The sequence below is a fragment of the Diachasmimorpha longicaudata genome, chromosome 9 (assembly GCF_034640455.1).
Source record: "Diachasmimorpha longicaudata isolate KC_UGA_2023 chromosome 9, iyDiaLong2, whole genome shotgun sequence".
In the NCBI taxonomy this organism is placed as follows: domain Eukaryota; kingdom Metazoa; phylum Arthropoda; class Insecta; order Hymenoptera; family Braconidae; genus Diachasmimorpha; species Diachasmimorpha longicaudata.
In genome coordinates, this window is record NC_087233.1 from 7364310 (window position 1) to 7391779 (window position 27470).

Below are 27470 nucleotides of genomic sequence, written 5' to 3' on the forward strand. Positions count from 1 at the left end.
GAATTCCCGGGGGCTTCGGGGGGACCTTTGTGCTTCCACCTTTCGCGATGCTATCTGCATTGTTCGCAATTGGAATTTAGGGAGTTGTTGTTTACTGGCGTCAAAGGACGAGGGACATTCTGCTTGAAATTCCTCAACGCTGCTTTTAGAATTCATAATTAGGGAGTGTGCGCAGTGGATTGCATTCAATTCGCCAGAAAATGGGATTAAATAATTTTGTGGCAGGTGAATGAGTGACAGGATGAGTATTTTATTTGATTTTTTGCAGTTTTAGTTCTTCTTTTTATGAGAGACTCCGGATTGTTTAATATATTTTTTTTATTATGTGCTGGGGTCGGAGAAAGAGGAGAATAATTTTGTCGTCTGATGTGAGGGGACGGGGTGAGATGAACCAATAGGAAAGGAAGTCAGAAGTATCGAAATATATGTAAAGGAGTCAATTTTTATCGAATTCGATCGACCGGAGATCCAATCGCTTTATTAATCCAATCTCGTTTCCGCGGATTGAACTCAATAGTTCTGAAATGCATTAAAAGTTTTATTTTTCATTCTCCCTGGGCGAGGTTCCAATCTCCCCGAGGACACTTTGATTGACTCAATAAGGCGCAAAAGTTTTGTTATAAAAAATTAATAAGCGGGTGTGAATGAACGGTGCAATTTTTTATAATTTCATAAATTAAAAATGTTGGTCGCGGTAAAAGTGAAAGAAATTGAGAGAATGAATTATTGGTTGGCGTTTCTCCATTGTCTATAGACTCAATTTAATTTTCAATCCGTAGAATAAATTCTTGAAGAGTAAATAAACCTTTGACCTGGCAATAAATCCTCTTTTAATTCGATATTCCCCCGGAGCCCCCGCGAAGCGGCCAAAACATTAGATATTCTCCACACCTTTAAAGTGCTCCTTCAAATGCTAATTTATGGTAAAATGTGAGATTACTCAGAGTGTCTGGGGATGAAAAGAAATGGAGAAAGCATCGTGCTTCCACCCGCCCAGCATATTCAGGTGAATCATATAATTGGCCCATCACAAGATCACTCTATTTCGTGGGGATAATCTGATTAGATTTCCGACCAAGTTTTTTGCATATCACGATCGCAACAACTGCAGTGAATCGGTGAGTTTTGATCGATGGTAGAGTCGATTTAGCCCAGCAATTAGGCCCCTCAAAAATCCCAATCTCTGGTCTCGATCTCGTCGAAGGACTGCGCGACCCAGAGATTGGACTCTACTCGATGCTTCTGAAAGCCGTAATGGGAGCGTCAGGGATGAGGGGGGTGGTGAGTTTGTGGAAGAGTAAGATTGATCTTAACGGTTGGATATAACCGAAGGTCGAGCCAGGAGGGGGGGAGGCGTATCTGCAAGTGTAATCGTGGAAACAGTGCGACCTCAAGCCATCAACGATACCATTCCGTTCTCATTCTCAAGGTGTTACATCGGTACCCGATAAATCCCTACGATTTGTAGTTAGGACTTCCATAATCTGCATTTATTATCCTGTCTGATATGAGGGGGGTGGTGGGTATGAGAAATGTCGCGGAATTGCGACGACGGGGGGTCATACCGTGAGGAGTGATCAATGTAATGGGTTTCGCGAGAAATAGATAATGATCAGAATTAGTTGTTCCCCAAAAAACAGGTCAAGTTTCAATTAAAAATATTGCGATCGGTACTGCATGTTGCCAAGAAAAATACAGCATTCTTCAATTTAATAGCATCACATTTCATTAGGACGGGAAAGCAAAGGGCCCGAACGGAGCGCCTTTATCTCGAGGCACTCAGCGGTTCGATGACTCTCCGAAATTCGGGGATAACTTATGGAGGTCCCGAGAACATCATAAAGATACCCGACAAAAGGCATCACCGCTCCAGACGGGGCGTGTAAACCTGCGGTGGGCACAGTGACACTACTATCAGCCAATGCTATCGATCTCGCTGATTCAATTACTTAATAGTAGTATCATAGTGGGGACGGCTTGATGACCATCAGCCCTTATTTCGTAGTCTCCTTGATTTATGTATGTAGCCATTAGCCCCAGCCCCCATCAGAAATATTATACATTATCGTCATTGTGATGTACATTGACATCAAAACATTCGAAGATTGAACGGTTTTTTTTCTCATTCATTAGAAAAAAATCCATTTTTCCCGAAGCCAAACCTCCTACAATGATTGAGTTCATAACAATCTGGACAGTGGTAATTAAAAAAAAATATCCAGGGGCCATTGAAATGTTAGTAATTACTTAAAATAAAAAATCAATCATCTCGAATTACCAAGATCAATAATTCCACTCCATATTTAACCCCCGATACCAAATTGACTTTGAAATCCCATCCTTCCCACCTTTACCATCTTCCGCAAGTTCCCCCCTACCAATTCCTCATTTCATCCCACGAAAATCTTGACAATTCCCACGAGTAATCAACAGAACAATATCTAATGAGTATAATTGCGTCTGTAACCGCACAATCGATAAAATTTCATAACTCGGCGGCGAGGGATTCCACCCTCCCGAAAATGGCAATCGCCTCTCGAATCCCATCAGATCATGAGCCGAAAGCTCTGCAGAATCCCTCCATCATCAGGATTCCCTCTCCCTTCCCCAACCACCCCCCGGACACAACAAAGCCCCTGAAGACCCCCAAAACAACTGGTCGCGAGCGGTGCTGCCACCTCGCCGCGAGGGCGTGGCGCTGCCTCCGTTCTATCCCTTGGTTCCTTTAGTTCGACTTGAGCATCGGTACGCGACGGTTGAGCCAACACACGTCTCCCGACGTACCTCAACCACCACAATAATTGCCGCGGTATGCATTCGTGTGAGTGCATGTGCTGAGTGCATCAGCACCGAGCGTGCAGTCTCCCTGTAACAGCCAACCCAACCTTTACCTCCCTTCATCCCTTCCATTAATTTTTACCCCCCAAATTTCGCATTTTTTTTTCTTCGTGTCAAGCGTGTGCGAATGAGCGCGAGGACAAGTGCCGAATTGTCCTGAGCTTTTCGGGGAGGGCATGAGAGAGGGCCGTTTGGCACCGTCACGATGACGTCGGCGTCGTCGCATGTGCATTCGCGACGATGCCGAGATAAACTCCAATGCAGCATTGACGCCGGTGGCGGTCCATCGACAGCAGCACCGCCACCATTATCAGTGGCTGATACAGAAGCATTAATCGTCATGGTGGGAGGTAAACAGTGGAACAAGCGTGATGCCGAGAAGACGAGGGTCACCGAGGGTTCATCTCCTCTCAAGATATTTTTTTTTTTCATTTTTGAGGGCGCGACAGGCTGTGAGGGCCATTAAATTTCAATAGGGGGACTGGAGGAGGGGTATGTGGCTGAGCATAACGGGGGTTTACTACTTGCTTTGGAGAGAGGACAAGGGGTATGGGCATTGTCGATAGGGGTGATAGGCTCGGGTACGGTCGGGGGTAATTGATGATTTTTTTGGGGGCGGGGGTAATTGAAAATTTATGGGATTCGTGCGGAGATTTTGAGGGAATGGACGCGCCGCTCAATTTGGTTTTAATTGATGGATGGGACTGGAATATTGAACAGTGGGTTTATTGGGGTTATGGGGAATCAATGCTTTTGTACGTGAATATTTGGGAGTTGGGGAATAAAGACGAGAAGGAATTTTATTCAATACCTGACGTGACAATTCTACGTTAATTTATTTTTCCAAATTTCTAAATGAAGGAGGATTAAGATTTTATGATAGAAATAATCAAAGAAATCATTTGAGACCAATGCAATTTTTTATTCCATTAAAAAACTTCAGATTCTGTTCTCCAACAAGTTTAACTTCACTTTAATCATTAAATTTCCCAATTTTTCTCTCAAATGAAATTTATCCTCCCCCTTTTATGCCACCAAACATTATGAAAAAGAATTTTGTCGCAGGATCTTTCCCACTGGGAAATTCCCAAGACTCTCCCGCGGTATTCAAGTAGTTAAATTGGACTATGGAAATGAGAAAACGCGAACGGTCGAGTTGAGCATCAAATTAGTCACTAATGAGATTAATCCATCCCCCTCTTAATCCAGAAATTTAGAATTCAATTAGGGCATTTTTAATTGAAAAAAATTTGAATGAATGAATGATAATTCTTTGAGATATGAACCGTCTGATTCTTAAAACTTTTATCACTTTGAACGAAGTGATAATAGCCCCAGACATTCGTAGAAACTCGGCAAACATAATAAGTAATATTACGAGTGAAAACAATGTATACTGAGGGACATTTTGGAACAGTTAAGAGGTTCTGACAGGGGAGACTGAGGGGGATGACGACAGCGTTAATCCATTTACGGAATTGCGAGGGAGAGCCGTAAAAGTCGTGTGGAAGGGGAAGCCCTGATAAAAAGAGAATGGAACGTACCATTTCAATCGCATAATCAAATTCAGAACGATTTTTATTGACGCAACCCCGGCGCACACACCCTCCACGGGATTCCTGGCATTCCATGGCCAAACGATTCCCCTGAATTCTCGATTTTATTTCATAGTCGGGGAAGGGCTTTCCACCGAGATATCGGCGTGATTAATTTTCAAAATACGACGATTACCCCCGTTATCGGCGAATATCCCCGAAGCCGCGGGAGAGATCGATATTTCCATCGAAATTGGGGGTTGAAAAAAGACTTTAACAATAATTCTGCTATCTCGGGTGGATTTGCAGATATAAAATTATTCTGTTTGGTCTGTTGACGTCTCTTTGAGTCAGTCCCCACGTGGAGGGGACCTCGCGGAAGCCCTCGAGAGGAGATGAATCCTAGAGTGACAGACGGGGGATGACTAATCCATCTAACTCGACCATTTTATTTTTCATTGGAAAAAGCGTCAACTGCGTCCGGCAAACTGTACACAATCCGTGAGTGTTTGTATCCCTCGTTCTCGAAATACAACAGTTGCCCTGCACTCGTGTAAACACAAATGAGGGTGCGTTATAAAGTGACATGCATCGTGCACCGGACGGTCTACCCCCCGAACTAATTAAAAATCGAGACCAGCAGAGAGAAAAAGAAATTGTTACGTTAATGATATTAATTGTTGTTGTCGTTGCATTAAACGATCGACTGAATACGACCAATTGCCTATGAAATACAATCGCCAGAGGACTGTTCACCAACAACACGAACCTGAAATTTTTAAAATTAATAAACAAATGTCAATTTTGCGATGGTGCACCCGATGAAATTGCGAGTGAAGGAAAAGGAGAATTATTGAGTATTTATGTGCAACCATTGCCCAGAGTAGCCACAGAAGACTGAGCTGTATCTACCAGCATTAACAACAACATATCGCATATTCATCAAAAGGTGAGTGCATCTGTACCTGAAAATTATTGTTTTTCCAAGTCAGAGAATTTTTATGTGAAAGTATTAATAGATATTCAAATGTTTGCGAAAAAATGACGTATAAGAACTCATAATCTCCGCTAATCACGTGACCTTGGCATGACCCGGAAGTGGCTGGTGCCCCAGAAATGCACGCACGCTCTCCTCATCCTCATCAGGCGTTAATTTAACGTTGCAAAGGGCCGGTGATTCTGCCACTGCAACGAGTTACATGCGATGTTATAACATTGACCGCATGCACGAGTAGTCCCTCCACTCGCTGGTGGCAAATGTAATCGTTTATGGAAATGAATTTTACAAGTGGGTCAGAACAAATCCATTCCGGGAATAATTATCAGAGTAACATCGTAATCGCAAATTTATTGTTGATTGAGGGATTGTTAAAATTAATTAATGGGAATGAATCATTTTTGTGGTTGATATTGTCCACCAATTAGGGGTACCTGTTGCTCCAGAGTGAGATTAAAATTTTTTTTCGATTGTTATGAATTTTGGGGGAACAATAAATGTTATCATTTGGTGGGAACATCGTTTTATTTTCTGTACATTTTTTTTGTTTTTATTCTTTATTTTTCATTCCAGTCTAAACGTTGAGAAATGAAAAGACGATTTTTTTTATTGTACAGCATTTTCCTTATTGAGAGATAAAATCATTTCAGGATATAAATTATCCTCTTGATAATGTTTCAAAAGAGTTGGATTCCCTGGAGTATTTAATTGCGGTATAATTAATTGCCAAGCACAAGTGGCTTTTATAAATAATTCATCCATTTTTCAGCTCAGAAGACTGGGCTGATGTCAGGGGGACAGAATCGACAGAGAAATTTTGCCTATTCAAGAGGGGATTATCTGCCAATTTAGTATTCATGGTATCATTATTCACTTATTTAGTAGTAATTTATACAAATTTATAAGTTTCACCTGCCCAGCGAATCTACCCAGCGCTGGTCTGAGCACAATCAATAATTTCCGGGGATATTCGGGGATATTACCCTTTGAAATTCCCCATTTAGCTCCCCCGTCCTCTATTATATATCTTTTAGAAGGGGAAGTAATCCATAAACCTCCCCCCAACGCCGAAGTTTCCTTTCCATTCGATAATTTTTTTTGCAAGCAATAATTTCTCGGCCCGATCTAATTAAATTATTTTTACGGGTCCATTGATTCCTATCCCACGTGGAACAGAGTTCTCCGGAAATTTCCTATCACAGGACGCGAAGATATTCAGATCGCGTAGTTTTTGTGGACCAATGAGAGCGCGCCCTTCTAAGCGTCTAAGCTCAGTCGGATTTCCGAGAGACGCGACTCAACCGGAGGGATTTTCAATGGGAGAAGGCGCCAGGGGGTGGCTTTCTCATCCACTCAAGCATTATTTGCAAATCTCTCATAGAGGGACCACCCGAACGAACTCCTCTAGGTGTTCACGTGAAAATCCAGATCTGCATTCCCTCCCGGTTTTTCGCGTTTCATTCGCAGCATCCGAGATACACCCGGAACGACATATTTTCGCTGTACAAATACGGGGGTGGGAATTCAATGGGGAATCGTCAATGCGAGGGCTGTATGGGTATTCGAGGTACAAGTGATGATGTCTGAGTATTCACGGAAATATCCACTTGTAGCTTTCAGCCGAACGATTGTTGTTTGAGGAATGACATTTCATGATTGTTATTTTAATTGTTCATTTTATTAAAAAGTAAATCTTCGAAATAGTTGAGCTTTCAGATAAATTATGTGGACAACTCATAAATTATTCAGGACGAGCCCTATAAATTCCTCATAAAAATCGCTAAATTTATCACGCGTCACGTCGCATTCCTCGAATTTTTCTGGAAAGAAAATTCGCATTAAGTCATAAGATGTTCCCAGACGTCACGTACCTACTGCATCCTCATTAAGCACCATTTAATTACAATTCAGAATTGTAATTCACTGTCTCCCTGTATTCCACATCGACGCCCGTGTCACACCCGTCAGGAATGTAAATGTTCGACGGAGGGTGAAAAAAAAACCGAAAAAGGGAAACATCACTCTGTGAGGATAATTAAATTGTCGATTTCGAATCAAGAGAGAGGGGGACGAAATCCCATTGCACGTCTGCTGTGAAATATAATTGATCCCTCTTGCTGGTATATATGTATAGGAGCTGCGGTGACTAATTATCAGACTGAAATTTACCCGGCACGACGGGACCTCGACAGAAGTGAGAGGAATGAGAGAAAATTCAACAGGATGGGAGAGGAAATTATATTCGTTCGAGGGCAATCAATATCGAGGGTTGAAAAAAAATATGGAGAACAGGGCTTTTGTTCAATTCATCCCGTGACGGTTGGGAATTATTTAGTAGATCATTAGGCGAGAGAAAATTACGCTGGGAATTTCAAAAGAAAAATCTGGAAAGTTTTAGTGGTATTTCCTGTTGAATTTTAACACCGGTAATTTCCACTAATTTTCCAGGGAGTGATTGGACTGATATTTACAGTTCCCATTGATTTTTTCCATGAATATTTGATTTTCCAGGCACGAAATTCCTTGGAACTGTCGGTTCAAGTAAAACGCGATAAAAGAGGGAAAATAAATGGCAAATACTACATAACCGAGAACATTAATCGGGTGGAATCAACTCTTTTCATTCCATTCTGAATGACGAAAATCGAGGGGGCGAACATTTGCGAGTAATTAACATAAAAGAACTTGCTGAAAGACTCATTGTAAGGATGAATGGAATACGAAGTAGGTTATCGCTGGGGAAAAAATTCATTCACCCCTGGGGGAGAGAGAGGGCATAAAGGATCCTCCACAGAGTGAACTACTGGCTCTTAAACTGCACTACAGGGGTGCGGGAGGGGGGAGAAAAAAGTTCACAGAGACGGAAGAATATTCTGATGTAAGGAGGCGATGTAATGGTACACTCCCTGGAGCAATTCATGTGGAATTCTCCATCGTTTTACCCCCTTTGTTATTCAGATCATATTCATGATTGGGGTGTTGTGGGGGTTGCGGTAAACGGGTTATCAAAATTCGCGAGGGATTCGTCTAAATTTTTAACAACATAAATTTGAAATGGAAGAGCCTAACGATATTTACAAATTATCATCTCTTGTAATTAAATCTGGGAACTCGTCTATTTTTCACGGCGCACCCTCAGCGCTAGAAAATTGGAAACCTTCGAGAAATCCTTGCAGCCCCCGGGCAATTCCCGGTGGACAAAAGTTCTTGAAAAATGCAGTGCCATTGGGTCTTACTCACTCAACTGAATCCGACATTGCGGCAGAATGTCATTGGTAGTTAGCAGGGGCAGTTGAGGAGCTAGACCGAGACAGCGGACATTGCGGAGGGATTTTCAATCCATGATAAGACAACAAAGCCAACTTCAACCCCTGAAATTGGCTCGAGCCAAGGTCGTTGCGGTGAGGCTGTCTCCCCGGGTATTCGTAACACAGGGAGAGCGATAAAAAAAAAGGAATCTCCATTCAAAGACGCAGCTACGAGCGTACGGCTTCAGAATGTCCTGAGGCAGAAACAAAGGGCAGGGAGAGAGACAGTTCAGGGGGGTGGGCTGGGGTGGATTGAGGAGGGCAGGGTTTTGTGGAGAGGGTCGATAGCCCCTGTGCGCAAACCACTCGCGCCACCTGTGTTCCCATACGGGGGAGACAATGGGTGTTTTGATATTTTACAGAGAAATTAGAAAATTGATTTTGTTGTAAAAAAACAATTGTTGTTTGTCTTGCATTTCAACCAGTTGAAGTTTATTATTAATCGCAGTTCAAGATATGCAATTGTACTTTAGGGCTGTCAGCTGAGCTCTGTAATTTTTTCCAATTAATTTCCATTAATTAAAGTCATTGATAGGTTCAATAATATATGGATAATATATATGGGAAGTATATATGTAATAGTATATAGATAATATAATTTTATTACCCCTGTAGCGAGAAAAACATTTATTGGAAACATTCGAAAGGAGTGACAGCCCTACGGCAAATGGTGATCGATTACATGGGATTACGGCTTGAAAGTACCCCTGGAGATCGTAAAGGCTCGAGAAGCACAAACAGCGGTGTCGGAACTTCCCGGAGATGTTAGTTACGCTTTGTAAACAGATATCATGCCCCAGTGAGGAAGATTTCTCAGAGTGAAGAATACCAACTCTTCGGGATGACAATAAACGAGCGTGTGATGGATTTTAAGAGATAGTAAACGGGAGATGCGCTCGTAAACTCATACTGAGAACCCGCTGGCAATAGGAATGACTCATGGCTTTGGTAGTCGTTGCTTCTGCGGTTTTATAACCAGTGGGAAAATTACAAACGTGACGCCTCCACAGTTGCACCTGCGAGCTCGTTCGTATTTTTTATGGAGTGGCGGACAAGTGGGGGACTAGACTACCGAGGGAGACAATGGCCTCGAAAATTATTTGAAAAATGGACCACATTTGCATTCGTCTCCCTAGCAGTTCGATTAAACTATATTTATTATTTATATTAATGTGGGCATTTTTGGGGTCCAGTGATTTGTCTGAGAAAAAAATTATTCTCGTCGGAATTTCACGAGGCGAATTTCCGGGGCTATTTTGTTATTAATAAATTAATAGTTGTTGATGTTCTTCGATAGTCATGGTTGGACTTACCTTGACGTAACCGCAGACACTTGTTGCCCCTCCGGAGTTGTCGTGCGTGAGACCTCCAGGTCGCGATCAGAGGTGCCCTTTTTCCACAATTTCCTTCTTGGAACTTCCGTCCAGTGGAATTTCCCTCGTCTTGGGCTTCTAATATTCAGGAATTTCATTAACGCACCCCTATTTTTCCACCCTCCCTTGGAATAAATGCCCCGGAGCGAGGAATTTCTTTTTCTGTGAGCGAAAAATTTTGCGCCATTGTTAGCGATTATTTCCTTTATGTCCCACTTGGAAAACTCCAGCAGTGAAAGCAGGAGAACGGATACCTCGTTAAAAACTTTGTACCCGGCTTGTATTGGAACCGCCAGGGATGAGCGAATAGCGGGGAAAAAGGGAAATAGTGAATGGGAAAAAAAATTAATTGAGGTCAATTCTTTCGCGGAGAATTGTACTGAGCATGAACTTTGTATTTATGATTTTCCTCCGGATTATTTGCATTGAGTATGTGCTGCACGTCTCCCAGCAAAATTCCGCCTTTTTTTACCCACCAGAATAGAATAATGCGGCTTTTTCTTCGTTCTGGGGGAAAAAAAGAGTGGAGTTTACTCTGCCCGATTCTCCGGAGGAATAGAGGACCATCGATATTCACGTGGGCACTGTTCCGGATGCAATAAAGTTGGCCCACATATTGTGGTTGAATATATTCACCGAGAAACATGGAACGCAAAATTATTCTTTCGGGAGACTTTGGTGTATCGTTCTGGGGGATGTGCCGTTGACTCCAGCCTCGCATTACGCAAATAAAAATTCCATGGATTTATTGGATTCATTCGGAATGCCGAATCAATGGTGTAGGCGAACAGCAAAGAGATGTCTCTCATTTTTGAAATCGCGAAAAAAAATCCGGGTAAATTCGTCCACAAGTCGAACTAAAGAACCCATATTGTACCAGGGGTATTTCCCCGATTATTCCTTCCAACGTGTACTTCCACCCTTCACTCTTTCAAACGTGCGATCGCGTGACGCGTCATACTCTGTACGGTATCAGCAAGTAAACGCCGAACTGGGTGAAAAAGAAAATGCCTGGAAAAAAAAAATTTGCAAACTTCTATCAGCGACTGACAGCGGGTAAACTCTGAAAAATAAAGAGAAGGGGTTTGAGGGGCCGAGAAAGACGGGCTCGATCAATGTCTCTAGCACCCGAGTAATTGAAAATATCATATCGTCATAACTGCATTATACTCGCCGCTCGGTACCCCATTTTTCCACGATTCGAGAAAGTAGAAAATAAAAATTTATCGCTTGGGTAATAAATTTTCATAGCACGTTTGTGAAAACTCGGAGTACATTTCGCGAGAGACGGGGGAGGGGAGGGGGGGGAGAGAAGAAATATTGAGGATAAAGGGGAAATTAATTCTTTAGAAAAGAGCATGAAAAGCCTTTTACGCCTTTTTTTCACATTTTTTAGTTCATTTTCAACTTATTTTCATGTAGATGATACTTGTATTGACAAAACATTCATGAACAAAAATCGTGCATTATTTCCCTCGCAGGAATTCAATAATTAGTTCATAAAAATTGAAAAAATCACTCGATCGAACCAATAAACCCCGTAATTGCCCTCATAAAATATCAACGGTTCCGGTTACCTCTAATTCCTCATCCCAGGGACCCCCTGTTATCGCCTCTGAACGACAGAGTCGCCACTCCACTCGTAAAACAGTCACGTTAAAAACAAAATGCAATAACAGGCCGGATGCCCCAAATAACGATGAAAAAAAACAACGAAGAACTATCAGTTCGGAAAAATCAGTTGTTAAATTCGGCTATTTCCACGTCTGTGAACTTTTAACCCACTTTCTGTCCATCTTCACTCAAAAATCTCCTCCATTCGTAAGGATTCCGCTATTCTTGTTAAAAATTCACAGGATATACACCCACTTCCACGAGGTCATGTTGTTCGTGATTTATGGTAAATAAATCTCGTGACTAATATAAAAAAAAATAAATGGACAAGAGTTCGTGCATAATTACATTATGAATTGGACTGGGGGCTCAAATTTCAGTCTGTTCCTTGCTTTAATTAAAAAAATTAATTTGAGGGGTGTGTCGACTGTAGATATCCCAATTTATAATAAAAAATCCAAGAAATAATTGGAAATCGCTGGGTGAATTTTATATCGATGGAATTGTAATCCAAAAATGTATTTTTAACCCATCATTTTCCTCAGAAATTTTATCCGAAGGGATTCAGACGTTCCTTGCACCCACGCAGACAATCACGATTACCGAAATAAAAATACGCGGACCTATTTTGTCACGAGACATGCCGTGACTACATGGTTATCCTCTCAGCTCCCATCAGCCGTATTTTACGGATGTAATCTAAAAATCAGGCTTTGTCATACAAAACAGTTATTCACCGACTGGAAATGAAAATCGGATGGATCGAGTATTTTCGGGGTATCATGTTGCGCATTGACTTTCCAGCTCCATTCAATATTTAAATGAACAGCAGATACATTTTATTCGCGATGTAAATAAAAGAGCCGGAAATTTGCGTGTTATACGTCACAAAAAACAGCATATTCAAATAAAAGGAAGCCCTTCCGTGAAACCCATTAATTTTATTCAGAATGGTACCAATCGATCCCACATAAATAATTGAATTAATTGCATTATTATATTGCATGAATATTTAATTTTATCGGATAATTGAACCCATCGAGTTATGTCTACAGGCAATAAAATTGAATTAAATTGAATTAATTTCAACCTGTGGATGAATAAAAATTTTACTAGTGGATTTCAACACAAACCCCTTCACTTCACTAAAATAATGTTCATTAATATTATTATTAACTACCCATCTGCCCCACCGGCATGACCTTTCATCGCGGAAGTGAATAGACTCATTAAAAAAATCATAGAATAAAATTTAAAAAAATAACCAGATGTATTTAAATAAATAATTACTCCAGATTCTTATCCTCCTCCCCACATCCAGATAAATTGCAGTGCAACGGGTACACGATCGGTACAAAATATACGTTTGATCGAACTCACGGATCGTTTCGTGACTCGTGCGCTCCAACTCGATCGTGACCTCTCGGTTCGACGCGAGAGAGCCACCGCCTCTCGGTTTTAAGGGAGGATGGGGTGCAGTTGCCCTCGTAACACTCGCCTTATAGTTTTCCTCCCCCTCCCTCTGGACGACTGCGGGTCAGGGTGAATCACGTGTAACGTCATGGCGGGGGTGTGGTGATTTATGCGTAAAATTCATCGTGTTTATGAGAGGGGCGGAAAGGGGTGCACTGGAAGGGGTGAAACCACGGGTGTACGGTGGTGCATCTGCGGTGGGCAACTTCGTGCCACTAATTTCGACGATCCCGAGGGCGCGGATGTCCTTGCGGTCAGGACATCATGACTTTCGATCTCTAATGGGTGCATTGACGATTCAATTAATTTAATTAATATATTATTACTATTGTGAAGTGTTTATATAAATTAATGTAATGCCATTAATTTGGAATTTTTTTAATTGGGTAAAAACTTAATTGGAGGTTCCAAGTCCAATTAAAAATGATTAAATAGGTCTACCTCCTTTATCAATATGTGGGATAAATAAATGTCTGTGTTACATAAAAAATAATATATATTAAATCATCTCCTCGTGATAGTGGAAAATAGAGCTTCAAGTCCTGAAATCATTCGCCATCGAGGTCGCGGCTTATCGCAATAATCGTCCGACGATTAAACCAAATGCTAATTCCTCACTGGCCCCTCCTTCCAGTCCTTTGTATCGTACACTTTCCCCGGCATATGCTAAATCGATTTGAATAATCAGCGAGTGCATGCGAGCCAACGTTAAACGCAATTTCCGGAGGTCCTCAAGACCTTAAGAACCGTCGGATAACATCAGTATTTAAGAGTGTGTCGCGATCGTGACCCTGTGCAGTTCCTTTCAGCTATTTTTATTTCTCATTTCGCTTGATGCCCGGGATTTTTCACTCGCAAAAAGCCTGCGAAGATTGTGAAAAACTGTTCACACTGGTTGAGAGGCGATTGAATTTGATATGCCATGATTGATGTTCAGTGTTTGGGCACAGAGGGGCAGGGGATCGTTTTGTCAGGGGAGATTAATGCCGGCTGACCACTGGCGGGGGTAATTCATATTTAATTAACCCCAGTGCGGCATTTTTTCGGGTTATTTTTCATTTTTGTTGGTCATTCCAAATTTTATCTGATTGAGATCCCGGTTCTGGGGCAATGACTCTGAGGAGATGGGTTTATTGTGCTTGAGATGTCTGAATGAGCTCAACAGTTGTTTAGATCTTATCTACAATCATATTTGATCATCAAAAAAATTCTTTCACCTTCTCTGATTTTTTAAAATAATTATACCAATAAATTTTTTTTTGTATTTAATTTCCAACGCTTTCCAGTTGCACAACATTTACCCAACAATAAATTCAATTTAAGAATAAAACCAAAAGGATCCGGGATTTTTCCAAAATAATTCCCCTCTTCTGATTATTCGCCAGTTATCTCCCCAATGCCCTGGCTATTATCCTCAATCTCGCAATTTCCCTCACCCTCACTGCACGTCATGGAACTCCAAAGAATAACGAACATCGGGGGAAAATATTGAACATAATATCGCGCTTGGAAACTCAACGGGGCATTGGACAGATTTATCAACGCAACATAATGTAGACGAAAAAAAAACACATCATTGGATATCGCACTGACTCGGCAGTGTCAGGAGTGAGCTAACAATACGTCTCCACGAACTATCCGAGGGTGAAGGCGTCTATTACATAAATTCATCGACAGCAGCATCACGACAGACGCGTCTGTCTCTTGTCGTCCGTTACTACTAGCGTTACTAGTGTGGATGAGAGCGGTTCGGCTTGAGATTTCGAGTCTCACGCGAAGTAACAGCTGGATGACGTCAGTACGTCGAGACGGGGCATGGGTCGATGAACTTACACGACGTTATGCCGAAAGGTGAAGGAAAATATGGAAAAAAAAATAAATAAAAATTGTGAGAGGAACTGAGGGGAAAAAAAATTATAAATTGCAATCAATCCTGTCGCTTGCATCATAGTTACCTGAATGAATTATTAAAATATAATGAATTAAACAGTTCGCATGCTGTAGGGGGGCAAAATGGGCATTGCTATTTGATAAATGGGATCAAGGTCACACAGGTGCACTTGATAGGATTACATCCAGACCGAGGAGCACGAAATATTTTCTTTTTATATAAAAACCAATCTCTTGGCAAACACTGAGATGAGAGTTCCCATTTTTTCCTCCTCCCTTTGTCCCTGGGAGGATCCGTAACGATAATTTAGGTGCGTTTACTTGGCACTCACGGTGGTGACAGCGGGGTAATGCTGGAGACCTGCCAGAAAATACCTCCGTGTACGAGGGAGTATGAACGTAGATCTTGTTATTTAGTTCCCCTCTCTCGGAGCTTTCGTTCCCTTTTCTCATGAAACCCCTTTACCTCGAGAGATCGATTTCACTGGCTGGACGCCGGAGATCCAATCGGGGGATTACCTCTCCGTTTCGGAAATTCGGGGGAAATCACACGACCGAAAACTCATCGTGATTTTTTTTCATTCGAAGCAGACGATTTTTTTTGATAAAAAAAATTACAGTCATTATTTATAATATTTATATGTATTAATGTGTTTGGTTTGAATCGAGGGAGACGACTGTACCGCCCCCCCCCCGTCGCCTCGTCAATTTTACCTCTTAATTTTTCTTATCCTTTTGTCTGACATGCCCCACTTATTTCCACTTCCATTGTGAATCTGACCCACTCTCTCTCTCTCTCTCCCCCAAATTTGATTTTAGTCCCGTATTTTCGACACGTTTACATGACTCCACTCTCATCCCCCCCATCGCTCTCCTTTGACCTCGAATAACCGAAATAAAAGAAGTAAAAAACAATCGTGAGCTGATGGAGAAACGAAACACGTTTCCATTCAATCTGCAAATGTAGAAATCGATAACCCGAAACACCCGAAAGTCGAACTGGATTTGTAGTTGTAATTTCACAGGCTCTCAGCGATGCTTTTTCGATGCTCATTAATCACCCCCTCGTGTCAGCCAATACCCCTGAATTATTGTTCTTGGTTAGGGAATTGTGAGGTTAAATGAAGTTGCGTGGGAGCTCGGTTTCTTATCGACTGCCGACATTAATTACCAGAAAATTTTGGATGAATATTTCTCACAGCTTTTTATTGTTTTTTAATTTTGAAAATGACTGATGATGTCTACTTTTATAGTTTTGCGAGAACTACTCATTCTGGAAATAATATTTACGTGAATTATTTATTCTGTGAATGATAGCCAGGTGAAATAGTTCGGTCTCATTTTGGTTTAATTTATTTTTGCTCCTGTGAACGACTTCATTCTGGATTCTTATCATCTGAATATCACTCGTAAATCTATTTCCAGTCTATTTTCCATCTATCGGCTTGTGATCTTGCAATACCCTTTGGTATGCCTCCAAGATGTATGATAGGGCTGTGCGCAATCAATTCTGACTACTAGGAACGGAGGTTCAATCACTCATATCATTAGTGCACAGCCCAGTCTCAATCCCTCAGTTCTATTTTCAGTATTCGTGTAATCTATTTAATGGCCCTCAAACCAGTGATCGCGAGTGCTTCCTCCTCGTCGGAATAATCGCGTAAAATATCAGGAAATATGACATGAATTCTAATAGTCTGAAATTCAAAAGGGGAGAGACACTTCACGATTTTTCCCCCAATTTCTTCGTCCAATTCGAAATGTTTCCTATATTTGTATTGCCATGTAATAACTTTATGAAAATATGCTTTGGAGTTTCATTTTTTACCAGATATTCCACTTAATATAGATCAAATATCCATACGACCCCATAAAAATAGGAATGTAAACTTGAGACTCACGTCTTTCTCAAAAGCTTTCCGGGTAAAATTTACATTCGATATTAAGAATTTCCTCTTGAAAGGTTTTATTCCCTGTTTTATAGCCACTCAAAACTTTCGTGTATATGATACATACTTCGATTCCATTTTATGTGCAATACTGTCGTTTTTTATGACACCGAGACAAAAGTATGCAAATGATGAATTCAATTCATAATTGAAGAACTGTTTCTACTTTAATAGTCAGACATCAGAGCTCCAATTCCTATCAAATTTTTCCTCTTCATTTAATTTTGTATTTCCTTTTCATTATTATTTATTCGGTTATGTAATGGCTCAAAGCTCTTTTTAATCCTCCCCCAGTCGAAAAAAAATGGCTTATTGATTTACATCTCCAGCGAATGAACCCCCTCCACCCAAAGCGCTCGTAAAACCGGCGACCAAAAAATCAACGAGTCGAGTTCGAGTGTACACGAAAATTCAGGGAAATTGGAGGGTACATACCTCGCCCGCGATGAGAGTGTTCGAAGGTCCTAACGAGTTTCCGGCCCGACACTAGTTCTCCACAATCTCGTCGAGAGAGATCCCACGGGTGCAGTGTGTGATGTCATTACCGGAAGTGCCAGTGGCTCGGAAATACAGGACTGGAGCGGGTTTCGGTAACACTGAATTATTACTAATTATAACGCCCAGCAATCAAAGGGCAAGAGGAATTAAACCAGCTCCTCAGCTTCATTAATTTTTTGTGGAATTTTCATTAGTTTGGATCGTTATTTTTAATAATAATTCTGCTAATTAGTTGGAATTTTTTATTCTTGAGAACGATGTGCCTAAATAAATAATTAGTGCCCTCTGGACTGTCCTGTATGTCCTGGGGTGGGGGACTGGGTTTCCTCAATTCCCAGAATTTCTTCCAATCGGACATTCCATTAAGGAAGATCGGGACTCAATCCGGGGATCGATTCACAGACAACCGGGGCTACACCCTACATTATCATGATTAATATGCCAGAGGACTATTTGCATGTGCGACATTGACTTTCCCCGATCACAATCATACGCTGGACTATCGTTTACTGTATACTGTATGTGATGTGGGCGACAGGTGGGCGCCGCCTAGTGAGCGAATAATTATGGGACTATTATTATCTGCTATGATTATTCAGAATCAATCAATTATATAGGGGGAGGGGGCATCGTCGTGTCAATCTGGAGAAATCCGATGAATATTTATGAACCATCTGGACAACAAATCCGGATTTTTTGAAGATATAGAATTTTTTTTATTCACAAATTCAGTCAATTAATCTTTCAATTTATTTGATCATCCTGAATAAATTTTAAATTTGATTCTAGAGTAGAGTAAGCCCTTAAGAGTCAGCCTATTAATTTGCTGTAGTCTCAGAGAAAATTGTTAACAAAATCCACAACATCCCAGAGTGAAAATCAAATATCAAACACTGACTCCCCATTCACGAGATAAAGAGGCTGTGTTATCCGAGAACTTCCACTAAAACTGAACTCGTCCAGAGCTTCTGCCCTCCCAAAAAGATTAATCCATCTCCCCCTGCAACTATATTTGGACAGCTCTTCATATCGATCATCTCCGACAAAGGGTCCACACTCCGACCACGTGATAGAGGGTAAAAGCCCTTCTCGTGTGGCAGTGGAGGCTAGCCCTTGATGGAATCGTAAAGTTCGCGGTCATAAATTTCAGGCGCATGCACAATGATAACTAAATTCTGAAGGACTTTTATCGACGGTCAGCGCTCAACGTGGGGGATGGGGGTGAACTTTCCAAAGGCACTCTCTTGCGAGATTAGTTGGTGCAGGGGGTGAATGGACCGAGTGAAAAGTCGAGTGACCAGGGGAAACTATTGGCGGAACGATTGTTTCCGTGTCACTGAACAGCTGCACTGCATTCAGTCTCGACTCAGTATTTTATGTTTCGGTGTGTGCAGCATATAGAGATTTCAAGTTAAAAGGAAAATATAACTTATAACCAGAAACAACCCTCTGACTCTCCTCGTTCCAACTCATTTTTTGAAATGTCGTTCTGCTCAGAAATAAAATGAATAAGTCAATCAATTGAGTTTTGCGTTCCTTAATTTTTTTAACTCACAAAATTTATTAATATGAATTTTTATCGGATCATATATTCAAAGAACCCTTCCAATAAATTCTGACATGCGGCTTTTTAACGCGCACACCTCGGAAAAACTTCCCGCAAACTTCATGTAGATGTCTTTCTCCACTGACACGAGATTCAGTTTGAAGTTTAAATTGTCCGGACGGAGTACATAAGATTTGAGTTGAATCTAACTTCGAGGGGGTGCTATTCTCCCCGATTGAGTTTGAACGATACTCGTAAGAGGCAGTGGCTGGGAGAAGCTTGCAACAACTTTTCCTTTCCTTCTTGAGAGACTGAACTTATTGTTGGGATGATCGATGTTATCGTGGTGACGAGGGTATCCATGAACTGATAAACCATTGGACTATTTAAACAAATACCACTGGAATATAAAAGTAAATTCCAACAGAACCGATGACCTTGCATTTATTTATCCGCAAAAAAAATCGGCGATGGAGAGGTGCGAGCGAAAAAATTCGAAGGAAATGACGAAGCAGAAACCCCCAATCCCAAAATCATCCCTAAACCCTAAGGGATGGCCGTGGGCTAGTTCCCCGTGGGGAGTTGATAAGATCTGGAATCCTCGGATCCCGCTGCGTCACCTGTCAGTGGGTGGTGGCCGTCGTATTCCGTTATTTCCTGGCGAAGTCTCTCGGCTCAACTCCGGCTCTCAAAGTTGGCACACGTAGGCGAGCGATGAATTACAGGAAAGGAAGAGCGTGGGGTGGGCCTTCGGCCGTCAACAGTAGTCACGCAGAGCCTCTTTTCACCCCTTCGACCTCGGAAAACTGCCGATATATTACGACTGTTGTAGATATTCTCAGACACTATAGTTTCTGATCTAACGAGTCGCGGTGGAGGGATCATTAATTAGCCCTCCCCAAGGACGAACGGAACTTGCTCGTATGCGTGATCATGTCTTTACCACCTGGTGACATGAGCAAAAATATTGTCTATATAAATGGATAATGCAGTGATGTTTGATTATTTTTTAAAATTTATTGCAGGCGAAGAAGGTGATGGCACGTACGACGCGCTCAAAGCGAAAAATGGCGAATCCGGGCGATGCTCACACGTCGGCGAGCAGTTTACTAAGTACAACAGCAACTCCATTCACTGATGCCAATGTCTCGTCGAGTTATGCGACGGAAGGTTACAGTTTTAATTACACCGAGATTGTCAATAGTCTTGGCGGTGGTTATTCCCTTGACGACGTTAATTACACGGAGCTGTGGATCGACGTGTGGAATACTACAGAGCGCATTAACGTTACGGAGAGGCTGAATGCGACGGTATTGCCGCACGGTGGCTACTGCGACGAATGGGAATCAGCGCAGCACAAGCTCTTTCAGGTGAGAAAATTGTCGCAGATAAAATTGACCGGGAAAAGGGGGAAAATGGGGGAGAGATATCATATCACAAGTTTCAAAGTCCCTGGACGTAGACGTCAAACTTTTCTGCCAACGTCCGCTGGCGCCTCCATCAGAGCTCTAAAATTTCTCCTCATCCACTGGGGGCTGAGGTCTAGTGGTTGAACCAAGTCAAAGTAGTCCCAAGAAGTCGAATTAAACTGGCATCCGGTTCTCAGTGAGATTGGGTTCACCACTTGCCCTCAATGCCCATAATCAAGACGAATGGCTCCTCCCAATTAGGTCATTAATCATTGGCATCATCCATCACTCTCGAAATCATGAGTTGGTTCAACTGAACGGCCGAAAATATTTTTTAAATCTTCCAGGTGGCCAATCTCTTCTTCGCCGCAGCCTTTATCGTACCCAGATCCTTCAAAGCATCAGTACTGGCCCTACGTACATGCCTGACAGCTGGCTTCATGCTGGCTGCCCTGTGGGCGGGCATAACAATATGTGCCCTTGACGCTATGCTCTGGTGTTTAGCACTTGGCCTCCTCAATGGCATACATTCACTTATATTAGCATGCCGTTTTCTACCACCAGCACTGAGTCCAGAATTGGCGGAGCTTTATCTCAAACTCTTCAAGCCATATCGCGTGAGCAAGAAGCACTTTCAAGAACTTGCCAAAGAAGCGAGAATACTCAAATTGGATCCGGGACAGACTTATGCCACTGAGGGAGTTTCCGCAGCTGACGAGAGGCTATCGATATTACTACGTGGCAAGTGAGTTTTTTTTCCAACTGATGAATATTCAGTGGCTGAGGGGGGGACAAATTTTTATTGCCCATTAAGTTCTTTTTACGATGCGGAGGAAGGTCACTCGGGATAGAGTCGTAATTCGGGGGATAACGTTGTCGAATGCTACCGAGTTTTATCTGGTCGGTGAGGACTTGATGGGAGTATCGATATCGATTTTTTTAATTGGGGAGGTACTCGCGGTCATTTGGACGGACCAATTTCGTGGGACAGTTAATGAACGCTTCCCAGGTGAATAGTAAAGCCGGTAAATTAGATTGTTTAGGGCAATTTTAGGGGCAGTTCTTGATGAATATCTTCGGGGGGAGGAAATGAGAGAGCTTTCCCGGAGGTATCCTGAGGGGAGGGCTGTAGAAGCTTTTGTCGGATATTTCAAATTTTTTTCCGTCGTTATATAAAATTTTATTTCCCCTTTGACCAATTCCATTCAAGATTGAAAGTAACGTGCGACGGCACTCACCTGCACTACATCCGAGCTTATCAGTTCGTTGATTCCCCGGAGTGGGAGGCGACACACGAGAATCTGGACGATGTCTTCCAAGTAACCATACGCGCCGAGGAGACGAGCACCTACATATGTTGGACACGACTGAAACTACTTCGAGTACTGCGGCACCGTCCTCTGCTGAAGGTCGTACTGACAACCCTAATTGGCAAGGACATAACCAGTAAATTGTACGCACTAAATGAACAGCTGGCGGGTGTTGCAGCGGCCCATGAAAATGCCGTTTCCAATCCTTACCGGGGAATTGCCAGGAGCGTCAGCGTCGATGCTGTTGACACGGAAACTGCTGGACGCGTCAGGTCCAATACGTGGAAGGAGAGGAGACACAGTAATCCACGTAGCTATCACACGATAATTAATTGGGGCATTAAAATTATTGAGAGGGTTAGCTCACCAGGTGGGGGGATTGACGTGAAAAAAAAATTTCAAATATTCACTGGCATTCACGGGGTCGACGAGAACTGGTGAGTGAATCCTCCACCAGCAGAAATATTCAAATTCCTCAATTTCCAGGTAACTCACCTCAGCACTATGGCCACCAATACTGGACTCCAGTAGTGGCGAATCATTTTCCTTCGACATCGCCATTCGTACCGACCCCAAACCTCGGTTACACGTTGTTGCCCCAGGGCGTGCCATTCTCACCACCCCCTCGTATACCCACTGCCACACATCCACCATTAACGAGACAACGCAGTGTTGGCGGTGGCTCCGGTGGTGACTACACCCTCTTGCCCACCACCCCCAAGCTGGAAAGAAAGCGCTCGAAAAAAGCAGCTCGTGAGGTGAGGTTCTTTTTTTTTCAGGTCGTCAGAGGGTTTCGGAGGATCGAGGGAAAATTAATGGACATTGCTGGAGGAGATTTCCCTCCAGAATTTCATTTATAAAAAAAATTATCATACATTTATAAAAAAAAATATTTGTTGTTAAAAAAATGGGGGTTGAGATGAGCTTTTCGAGTACTTCATCACCTCGAAGATTGAATATTCAAGAAAATATGAAAAATCCACTGTTCTTCACTTTGCGACAAGAATACATGTCGCAAAGTGGTAACGGGGGAAAAGAAATGCGAGAGAGTGATATCCAACCCCGGGGAATTGCTTTGGATGGTTTTTACACTTGGTGACATCTCTTTGCTGTCCAACATTCTTCTTCAAGACTCTCTCCACCAACTCCACTTTTTTTCATCCCTCTCCACTTGTCCCTTTGTTCTTAACCAATCTGAGGCGCCACTTAACTCGCTCGACAATGGACACGTATCATTTTGCAGCTCGTCTCAATGCCCTCCCCAATCCCCAGCTGCACTTGGGGATGTATTCTCAATTATGCTATCTTCCGCAAGGAATTGCAGAACATTTTACACCCCCCTCCATTGAAATAATTTTTTTTTGACAATAAGACAATATAAAATATATGAAAACCTCCGTCTCTGGTTTACCTCTTTCTTTCTGCTCCAGGTGACCTTTGAAACGCCCGTATGACGCTCGCTCGACGGGGAGGGCCCTGCCAGTGTACCATTGTTGTCACTGTCACCGCAGCGTATCGCCTAGCCCCGTCGCACACACCACGACACCCAAAAAATTCAACTAACGAGATTCGTTCTGTGAGTGTTTTACACGTGAAAATGAATTAACAGTGGTGGCCTAAGAAAATTGGATTGAAGTCATAAAAAAAAATATAACGTGCTCTTCCAACACTTTAACGAGTGTCAGTTAACCAAGGACGAGCCCCTACTCCCCCGTAAATCACTTGTAAATTCACTGAGGGGTGAGGTGGGGTAGTGGAACAGAGAATAACGTATAAAAAAGGGAAAAATAAAACGAGAGCAGGGGAATCCAGGGGGGGTTTCAATGCTGGGACAATTGTTCGTTGAATTTTTTATACTCGCGAGTGGGTGACTGCCACAAATGTCCAACATTTTTGGTCATTATCGATCGTGTGCTGTTGATATTATAGTGAAAATACTTGAATCGGAGGAATGAGAGGTGAAGGATATGAAAATTTCGTGGAGCTGAAGTGAGTGGAGTTTTTTTTCTCTTCGGTATTTCACATACTTTTCATGAATAAATTTAATACGACAGCACTGCGACAAGATAGCATTCCACAAATCATTTCATTGATTAATAGGTCCTCTCTTAATTTAATTTAATGGAAAGGAATTAATTCAGCTTCACGAAATCGACCGCCAATGATGCTATTGCGAACACCATCCCACTTGTGTACACCTTTTTACATCGACTGTGATTATACTAACGGATATAAATTGTTAAGGGTATGAAGGACAAATTATTAATGAACAAAAAATTATATTAAATCGCTTGAACGCGACGTCTCGACTGCAGTCTTTTCGGAGGGTTTTTTCAGGAACTCTGACACATTTTACATTCTGACAGGCGAATCCCTCGCACCCACGGACGAGAATAAAATATTCAAAAAACGATACACCCGACGTGCTCCTCTCGCAGATGAATAAAATACTGTTATTATACTGAATAAATGGCGTGTCAATGCTCCTTTGGATTTTTCGCGGAGAAATTACGAAAATAGCACCTCCAGAGGTTCTTTTATACTGAGGAAGAAAAAATGGAGACAAGTGAGATGACAAAAATAATGTAAAACGCTTCTGCCTAGATGTTGCTCAAATAAAACGTACAAATTCAGTACGAAATCGAATAACATATCTGTACATAGGTCGCCTTGGAATTTATTTCCACATTTTATAAACTCCATGGAACATGAGAGAAGAAATGCAATAAGGAGGGGAGCAAAAAAAAACGATTGTGCCGAGGTTCACGACTCAATTGCGAGACAATTTTTTTTACCCGTATTTCTTTTCCCCTTCCACCCACTCATCGAGAGAAAATATCGCCTTTTTTTGAAACCATATACTGAGGGAGAGAAAAATGAAGAAAATACTTTTCCGATGATAAAAAAATTACTTCACGCGGAGGAATAAAAATATCGTTGAATCGTACAGACAAATTTCTTTCGGTTATATTTTTCTCATGAAATGAAACAGGTATTTTAGAATTAATTATGTGTTTGTTGGTCACGAGATTTTGTCTTCGGAATAAAAATTATCGGGGTTGATTTTCTGCTAACGTCGGGACGTTGCGTTCATCAAAAAGAAAAGCGGATAATTATAGTGAATCAGCTACAAGCCCGAGTAATGCAGTGCTATTATGATAAATACTCATTGTGATAAATTAATAAACGAAATTCAAACAGAATGAAAAGTACACCAATGGGGACTCCGGGGATCCCCGGGACGAATGTCGATTTCCTTTTTCGCGTTATCTGTTGAGACATTCGTCTCGCCCTGAACGACTGGAGGCCCCTCACATGAAGAGAAATATTCAATAATTATTTTTTACGCGATCTCACAGAACTGTTACGGATTTTTTTCGCTTAAACTTCCCTAGTCACGTCCGTAATTGGTCAGTGAACTTGAATTCCGTAATTTTTAACTGAATATTTCCCTCCGTGCCGAGAGGAAAGTTGGATGAAAATTATCTAGGAAAATAGGGGAAGATTTAGCCACACGAGAGGTGAAATTTTAATTCAATAGAAAGTACATTTTTGTGGAGGATATTTTTTCTAATTGTAGTTTCTCTCCAACTTTTTCTCTCCGTGAGGGATCCGACAGCAGGGGTGAGTCTATTCGGGATTTATACATAAGTGCTTCGTTATGAGGTAGGGGTCTTGAGTAAAATTTAATGAAACGAAATAAGCCTGCGACTTAAGTGCTTCGGAGAGAAGAGTGTGTAGTTTGTAGGGGTGGATGATCATGTGGATATTCGAGGATTTTGAATTTATGAGAGGGGATTTCAGAAGGGAAGTCCCTGTCGGATTTTCAATTTTTTTCACTCATCGTAATTCTATATATTGATATTTCCCCACAAGGTAATTTTTTGTGTATGAATGTCATCCCTTTCCCCCTGAATTAATCCATTTTTGAATAATATTCAATAATAATTCGAAAGATGACCGACTTTTTCTTTGATAATTGAATTTTATCGCAGAGACTTCCCCCTCGACTTCCCTCCCCGAAAAAATCGAAGAAAAAAATGTTAATTAAAACAGAAAAATCCTCAAAAGTATGTTTGTATGTTTCTATGTTTTATATAAGCCCCAGTGAATGTCAGGGAATATTACAAAGTGAAAAAGAGGATAAAAATTGGGGTCAAAGAAACAAAGATTATACCTTTTTCCAATAAAGCCCAAGAGTTGTGTGTTTCCATAGTCAGTCTTGTCTTGTTAAAGATGACAGTTAATGTCAGGTCTGAAGGGGTGCGTCGCTGTTGCTACGGCCTCGGAGGGGTTAAGAATTCCCATGTAACTAAAACACACACGATGGCAGGGGCAGAAAAATATACAAGCGTTACGTGGCTGGAATAATGCTAGAGAGTGAACTGACATTGCTCGTCTACCGTGTTGCATTACGTAGGGCGTTGAGCACACGTACCTGCCCCTCGAACATTTACATACATGACAAATTACGTTATTTCCGGTACAGTGAGTCGTTGAAACCCGGGTAAACATCAAAGGAATTGTGGTGCCTGAAGGGTAACGAGATGGAGAGCCCACACAGTATTTTTGGTAATTGTCAATCCGTCGCGGTAAAGTGTTGAAAAAAAATGTCCATTTGAAATTTATTTCCCATAAAAAAATCCAGACATTTATTTGACGAGAGAAGAGTTCCCGAAGAGAACTTCTATCCTGTTAATTTGTTAACTCATCAATGGTTCAATTATTTATATTTGAATTTGAGAGATGCGGGGACTTGGGAAAACAACGCAGACCTTTTCACTGTGGGCAATAATTTATCGAACGTTTCCTTCCAATTTTTTTTTTGCAATGCACACGCACGCATTATTGGCAGGCCACCAGCACCCATAGACGGTGGAACTGAATTTATCCGTGAGGGTTCGATTTTAAAAGTTGATTTATTTACGCATCACTGACTCCATCCGGATACATCAGCCAGCGGGAATTTTTTATGGATTTCTGAGCACGACTTCATCCCCTTTTCATTGCACTTCTTATTTTCCGAATGCATGACTGTACAGTTTTCTAGAAAAAAAATCAATGCATCCTTCCCGAATAATTTTATCAATAAACGTCTGGGTCACGTGAAAACGAATAAAATATGTTTATAATTATCAATCACAAAATAAATTAATACTGCAAGCAACCTCGTTACTCTGCTCCATCTAACATCCCCTATTGAATAAAGTTGGCATTGAGGAAGCCCTGATAAGCTCCAGAATCGACAAACAGGTGACAACTGAGTTGCATGTAACACGTGATATCCACCACGAGATAATAAAATCCCCAGGGCGATTTCTCCCGCATTATGCAACACACCGTACTCGAGAAATATGAATTTCACATTTTCTCCCCGAGCCAACAACGACAAATCTCGTATCGTCAGCCACACAGAACCCATTCCCCACTTGACGTGAGTATATATTTTTTCCCCTGCCGTCGTAGCGTGCAATAAAGAAGGTATGAAAAAGATGAGAGTGCATGGATGATCGAGCTGTCGATTATTGTGAATAAAGAGAAACAAAAATAAAATAAAGTGAAATCATGTTACGAGAGCAAAACGAAGTAAACATTAACGCTGTATATTATTAAGTGATAAATATAGGGTTAAGTATTTATTACTATTATTATATGTTCGTTGACTATTATGTTAGAAATAAAACAATGAAAACAACAAAAATTGGTGGGGGATTTTTTTTATTTTCCTTC

At 41.6% G+C, this 27470-nt stretch overlaps 1 protein-coding gene across 2 annotated transcripts; it reads left to right on the forward strand.

Annotated features, from left to right (window-relative positions):
• Positions 1-2754: 2754 nt before the first annotated feature.
• On the forward strand, positions 2755-27428 carry LOC135165717 (blood vessel epicardial substance-like). 2 transcript variants are annotated; one of them, XM_064127288.1, is made up of 8 exons: positions 2755-3188; positions 4842-5322; positions 6140-6230; positions 20047-20391; positions 20778-21175; positions 21641-22050; positions 22227-22498; positions 23171-27428. In XM_064127288.1, the coding sequence occupies exons 3-8, from the start codon at positions 6228-6230 to the stop codon at positions 23192-23194; spliced, it is 1452 nt and encodes a 483-aa protein (XP_063983358.1). In that variant the 5' UTR covers positions 2755-3188; positions 4842-5322; positions 6140-6227; the 3' UTR covers positions 23195-27428. The 2 variants fall into 2 exon arrangements, with proteins under 2 accessions (XP_063983358.1, XP_063983359.1); XM_064127289.1 differs by lacking the exon at positions 6140-6230.
• The last annotated feature ends 42 nt before the right edge of the window (positions 27429-27470 follow it).